Source organism: Pituophis catenifer, unplaced genomic scaffold, assembly GCF_029215685.1.
Source record: "Pituophis catenifer annectens isolate HBS135680 unplaced genomic scaffold, rPitCat1.0.hap2 SCAF_8, whole genome shotgun sequence".
Lineage (NCBI taxonomy): Eukaryota > Metazoa > Chordata > Lepidosauria > Squamata > Colubridae > Pituophis > Pituophis catenifer.
In genome coordinates, this window is record NW_027256888.1 from 72793982 (window position 1) to 72800706 (window position 6725).

Here is a 6725-nt window from a genome sequence, read left to right on the forward strand (position 1 = left end):
ATGAATGTTCAGCCAATGATTGTTACTCAGCAACCGATGGTAATGACGGTGCAGTCCAACAGAAACTATTGGCAAACGAGCTTATGTGACTGCTTTAGCGACTGTGGAGTCTGTAAGTGACCAGAGCAATGGATGTTTAATTATTTGAACAGCCTGTTGGATTGGAATTAGGATGGCAAGATATAAAAGGAGACACAATGTTCTGACCCAGCCTTAGCAGAACCAAGAAACAGACCTCTTGTCCTGAAAAAACCCTCTTTATTTAGTTACTTTGAATTAATGTCATTCACACAGAGAAAAGTCCAGGCAATAATCCTTCAAAGGGTTAACGGGTAGTATAAACCTTATTAGTTCCTTGGATAATTGCCAGACCGGCAGTTTCCAGCTGCAAATTGTAAATTAAACTCTGTGAAGCAGTTTCTGAGGCAAGAAACACGATGAACAAATCTTCAGAAAGAAATCCGGATGATTGTCTCCTGCGACCACCCCTCCGCTTTCCTCCTATTTATTCCCCAGCCAGGGAGGGGCCATTCAGCATACCCATGTGCCTTTCTTCCCAAGTCGGCTCCTGATCCTCAGTTCTCTCCTGACAGCTCTGCGAATACACGCATCTGGAACAGGCCCCAGCTGTTCCTCTTCCTCACTTATCTCCAACTCTGAAGGCAGCTGGGGAATGTCGGATGGCCCTGCTTCTCTATCTCTGCTTCTGATGCAGAGCCTCCATCAGAGCCTTCCCCAGACTCCAGGACTGGCCCACGTTCCTCCCGAATGTCCTCATCCTCTGAATCTGCTGCCAGCTCTGCTGGCAGCTGGTGGGCCACAACACACAGCTTCTATGCCATTAAAAATTGTGTATGGAACCTTAAAGTCCTACATGTAGGAGATGACCAGGCTGAGCCTGAGGGTGGGGTCAAACGGACCATCAGTTTGGAGTCGCTACGTTCCCACAAGAGATTTAAATCCAGCCCCCTTTGAATTCTGTTGACTCCTATTGAGCACCAATCGCCCTTGACCATTAGTAGATCAGATTCTTGTATAAAACATAAAGTAAACTTTTGAACTCTACCCTGGCACCTGGCTTTTTGCGCCTGATGCGACACAACTGAAGAATTATGCTAAAATATTTTTTTTAAAGAAAACAATCTGGTGTCCATCTAATGTTTTGAATTTTAATTTTCATAATGTGGGGTCCTTGCTGCTTCCCGAGCTCGGTTGTTTTCTTGCACATGTTTCTTTACCCAGGTAGGGAATATCATCAGTGCTAGGACAGCATCACTACTAGTGCTAAAGATGTTATCTAACTGGATAATGATATATCTTAAAGAAAACAACGAAGCCTAGGAAAGCATCAAGGACACAACAGTTCAAATGTGAGTTGTAAGTATTTTCTTCTATTGGTAATTGTCAGGCACAATCAGTCAGATCCACGTGCAAAGAACTCAATTAGCTATTTTATTATTCAAGCCTATAAGGAGCCTTGGTAGAGCAACGGACTAAAGCGCTGTTAAATAGCACTTAGCTGCCAACTGCCTGCAATTACTGCAAGTTCAAATCTCACCAGGCTCATGGTTGACTCAGCCTTCCATCCTTCCGAGGTAGGTAAAATAAGGACCTGGATTGTGGGGGCAATAAGCTGACTTTGTATAAAAAAGAACACTGCTTAGGGGGCCCCGAAAGCCCTACTAAGCCCTACTAGGCAGGTATATACAAAAGTATGAAGGCTATTACTTAACGCATTGTAAGCCCTGAGTTTCTGGAGAAGGGCGGCATATAAATCAAATAAATAAATAAATAAATAAATAAATAAATAAATAAATAAATAAATAAATAAATAAATAAAACATAGGAAGCTTCTCAGACTGGCCATTTTTATTTTATTTTATTTTTATTTATTTTTATATGCTGCCCTTCTCCGGAGACTCAGGGCAGCTTACAATGCGTTAAGCAATAGCCTTCATACTTTTGTATATTTTATACAAAGTCAGCTTATTGCCCCCACAAACCGGGTCCTCATTTTACCCACCTTAGAAAGGATGGAAGGCTGAGTCGACCTTGAGCCTGGTGAGAATTGAACTCACAGTAATTGCAGGCAGCTGAATGTTAAATGCTGCCTTAGTAGGAGGCATTAGCCTCCTATGCCACTCAGGCTCCTTTGCACCTGGGTCAGACTAGGTAAGGTTAAAAGCATTCAAGGAAGATCAGACTTCACTCTCTTATGCCCACATAGTGATTCCAGATTAGTTCCCTGTTTGACTCCACTCCCTGGCTCAGCCAGTCTCTTTCCAACAGTAATTTCCTTAATTCTCTTTCATAATAGTTGAGAATATCAGTATACAGAAAAATACAATGGAGTGTGTCTTTAATTTAATGTGGTTTGTAAATTAGTTTTTTTCAGCCCTCCCCTCTGCTAGCATTTTCATTTGCAGTTTTGATGTTGCAGAAATTGTATAATTTGTACTTTCTGGGCTATAAATCTTATGTCACTCAATGCTTTGCCAAAATATTTCTACAGGGGCTTTTTTCTTCCTCTCTATAGGTTTCTGTGGAATGTTCTGCTTCCCTTGTATGGCATGCCAAGTTGCTGCAGATATGAATGAATGTTGTTTCTGTGGCCCAACTGTGGCCATGCGAGCTGTCTACAGGACAAAATACAGTATCCCTGTAAGTAGATTACCTTGCCTAAGACTAGACAAACTTCAGGTTTATAAACTCTAGTTAAAACCAAAAAAAACCCAATCTAGAATCTTAAGTACATTACTTGTTAAATTGGAGAGAAATACCAACTCAGAAACGGAGTGGGGCAACCAACTTGCTGTTGGATAACTTGACATGGCCCACTCATCATGGGACAACTCGCCAATGGAAAATTCAACAATTCAATTTAATTATGTAAAATACCTTAAAAATTATTTTAATTTTTTTATTATTATTTTTTAATTTGATTTATATGCCGCCCTTCTCCGGAGACTCAGGGCGGCTTACAATGCGCTAAGCAATAGCCTTCATTCTTTTGTATATTTATACAAAGTCAGCTTATTGCCCCCACAAATTAGGTCCTCAATTTACCTACCTTAGAAAGGATGGAAGGCTGAGTCAACCTTGAGCCTTGGCGAGATTCGAACCTGCAGTAATTGCAGGCAGCTGGTCTTAATAACCAGCTTAATAACAGGGTGCCTTAGACCACTGTACCACCAAGGCTCTAATCAAAAATCAATAATTTTTGTCATTCACATTTCCTTTGTCCCTTCTTCGGCATCCTTTCTTCAGTGATTCAATTCCATTATTTCTTCAATATTAGTGTAATTCTTGTCACATGGCAAGTTGGCCTATGGTGAGTTGTGCTCTAGTGAGTTTGGCCATGGAGATTTGGCTGTGGTGAGTTGGATGTGGCGAGCTGTCCCAGGCCCGCTCAGAAAGGCAGTGCATGCACAATCTAGAAATCTGTGAGAAAAAAACCCTGACCTGGGAAATAAACAGATAATTCTTTCATCTGTTATCTGCAGCAGACCATAATCTTTCAGAATTATAGGAATGAAAATTAAAATGACACTTGTTCCACACCAAACATAACTATCACATCTACCTGGCACACAAGGATGGGAAGACAGAATATGTTACAAATCCCATCGATTAGGGATTGTCAAGCGTGGGACCATGAAAAAAGACCTTCTTGGTGGTAGCCCCTCAGCGCCCCCAAACCCTGCTGCTTTTCTGAAAACAGGGTTTTGTCAGCCTGAGGACCACAAATAGAAATGGAGCTGATCATGCGAAATTCAGGGGTGAAATTCAGCAGGTTTTGACAGGTTCTGGAGAACCGGTAGCGGAAATTTTGAGTAGTTTGGAGAACTGGCAAATACCATCTCTGGCTGGCCCGAGTGGGGTGGGAATGGAGATTTTGCAATATCCTTCCTCTGCCATGCCCACCAAGCCACACCACGCCCACCAAGCCAAGCCACGCCCACCAAGCCATGCCCACAGAACCGGTAGTAAAAAAAAGTTGAATTTCACCACTGCTTTAATTGTATTGTTGGTGCCACTGGCGATGGTTGAAGTGGATTTTTTAAAATAAGTTTTTATAATGTAATGGATTTCTGTTGTTAAGTGAGACATTGGGTAAGTGAGTTTTTCCCAATTTTACAACCTTTCTTGCCACCGTTGTTAAGTGAATCACTGCAGTTGTTAATTGAGTAACACGGCTGTTATGTGAATCCGGCTTCCCCGTTGACTTTGCTTGTCATAAGGTCACAAACACATCACCCCAGGACACTGCAACCGTCATAAATATGAGCCAGTTGCCAAGCGTCTGAATTTTGATCACATGAAACGTGGGGATATTGCAAAGGTCGTAATTGTGAAAAACGATCGTAAGTCGCATTTTTCAGTGCCATTGTTTAGTGTTCGGTCACTAAACGAACTGTTGTAAGTCAAGGACTGCCTGTGTTTTGCCATCCAACACAGAGTTAGCTTTTCATGATTCTATCTCTCTACATCATGATTTCATTGAAAAGGTTATGGAATCATTTGGTTTCTTTTCTTTTCAACAGGGCTCCATCTGTAACGATACCTGCATTGTGTGTTGTTTCCCCGTTTGTTCCCTCTGCCAAATCAAGAGAGATATCAACAGAAGGAAAGCGATGGGGATATTCTAGAAGATTTCATCCTAAGTGTCTTTTTTAAACCAATGTAGAATTCTGAGAAGAATTAGAATTAGAATTCTATTAGTAAGATGTATTAGAATTCTGAGAAGTAAGATTCATTAAAGTAGTTTGTAGGAAGACCATTATTTAGAGACACCCTTGCTTTATAATTCTAAGCATATTAACCCAGAAATTAAATTTTAGTAGTGATTAAGAACTCAAATTCTAGACACCCAAAAACCTGCTGTTCTTGGTCCTGTCCTTCTTTGCTTGATCTCCCTATTTCATTTAAAGTGGAAAAGAAAACATTTTGATTGCTGATGTTGTTAAACAATTAGGAATTTTGTTTAAAAAACCAACCCTTCTAGACCTTTGAAGATTTATTAGTGGATCTAGATTCTGCCTTTCCTGTTTTAGGGTTACCCGTGATTTCTGTTTGCAGGATGTAGTACTTGGAGAAAATAAGGTAAAATTGTAATCTAAAGCCATGACCCACACCTATCTTACATGGAAGTGCTTGCTGTCCAGATGTGAGGGACTAGAATTATTGTGATTCCTAGCCACCACAGCTTTGAATTGAAGCAGATATAAAACAAAAAAATATGGAGAGCGCCATTTTAAGAAAAATTAGTGTATGTGATTGTTTAGCTCAGGGGTATCAAACTCAAGGCTCGCGGGCCAGGTTTGGCCCACGGGGTGCTTAGATCTGGCCTGCGGGGTCGACCTGCAAGTAGCAAAGGACCGGCCCACGTTGCCTCTGTCAGTAAAAAGGGGGTTGCAGGAGGCCGTCGCAGCTGAAAACGGAGCTCAGGAGCCAGTTTTTGCTGGCAGAGCGCTCAGGCCACCACAGGTGCCCCCAACATGATGTTGAGCTGGCCACACCCACCCTGGCTACGCCTCCCTGACACACTGAGATCAAACACAACCCTGATGCGGCCCTCAATAAAATCAAGTTTGACACCCCTCATTTAGCTAGTAAATTATGTTGTTCTTACTCTCCTAGCCAATGGTACAACGTTTCCTAATGCTGGTGTGGGAAACTACCAGGAAGGCTGCAGGGAGGAATCAAGTGAGGGCCTAGCTTGCAGTCTTTGAGGAGCCGCAAGCGCATAACTTTGACCTCCCCCAAGATCCACAAAGCCTTATCCAGCTATTCCCACAGGAACACAAGCTGTCTAGTGAGATTCATACATAGGAATTAGACGATAAAGTTCCTGACTTTCGTTATTCATTAGTGGTTCCGGATGGTTACACCTGACAGCTGGTAGTCTCTATCCCTTTTCCACCACTATGAATGAGTTTCATTTCTCTCAGGCTGTCATATCCTGTAGTAAAATTAAAGCCCTTTTACTTGAAATTCTTCTCAGGATGATGTTTTTTAGACCTCCATTTATCAACATCAGAACACTGAAGTGGTATGCGGGTGTATGCTTCCTGAGATATCCTCCAAAAACAGATATGAACATAGAGTTTGCAGGGCCTTTATATGCCTAATAAAATCCTAACTACAGGTAATCTTCGATTTATGAGCCCAAAATTTAGGTTGTTAAGTGAGAAATTTATTAAGTGAGTTTTGCCCCATTTTACGACTTTTCTTGCCGCATGTGTTAAAAGAATCCCTGCAGTTCAGAGGTGGGTTTCAGCAGGTTCTGACCAGTTCTGGAGAACCGGTAGGGGAAATTTTGAGTAGTTCGGAGAACCGGTAGTAAAAATGCTGACTGGCCTCGCCCCCATCTATTCTCTGCCTCCCAAGTCCCAGCTGATCGGGAGGAAATGGGGATTTTGCAGTATCCTTCCCCTGGAGTGGGGAAGAAATGGGGATTTTGCAGTATCCTTCCCCTGGAGTAGGGTGGGAATGGAGATTTTGCAGTATTCCTTCCCCTGCCATGCCCACCAAGCCACGCCCACAGAACCGATAGTAACAAAATTTGAAACCCACCACTGCTGCAGTTGTTAAGTTAGTAACACCGTTGTTAAGTGAATCTGGCTCCCCCCATTGACTTTGCTGGTCAGAAAGTTGCAAAAGGGCATTCATCATAAATATGAACCAGTTGTCAAGCATCCAGCTATAAATCACATGATCATGGG

At 42.1% G+C, this 6725-nt stretch overlaps 1 protein-coding gene across 1 annotated transcript; it reads left to right on the forward strand.

The window, feature by feature from the left end:
• LOC139320437 (placenta-specific gene 8 protein-like) lies at positions 1-4690 on the forward strand. The gene is made up of 3 exons (XM_070948764.1): positions 1-112; positions 2537-2661; positions 4545-4690. The coding sequence occupies exons 1-3, from the start codon at positions 1-3 to the stop codon at positions 4647-4649; spliced, it is 342 nt and encodes a 113-aa protein (XP_070804865.1). The 3' UTR covers positions 4650-4690.
• The last annotated feature ends 2035 nt before the right edge of the window (positions 4691-6725 follow it).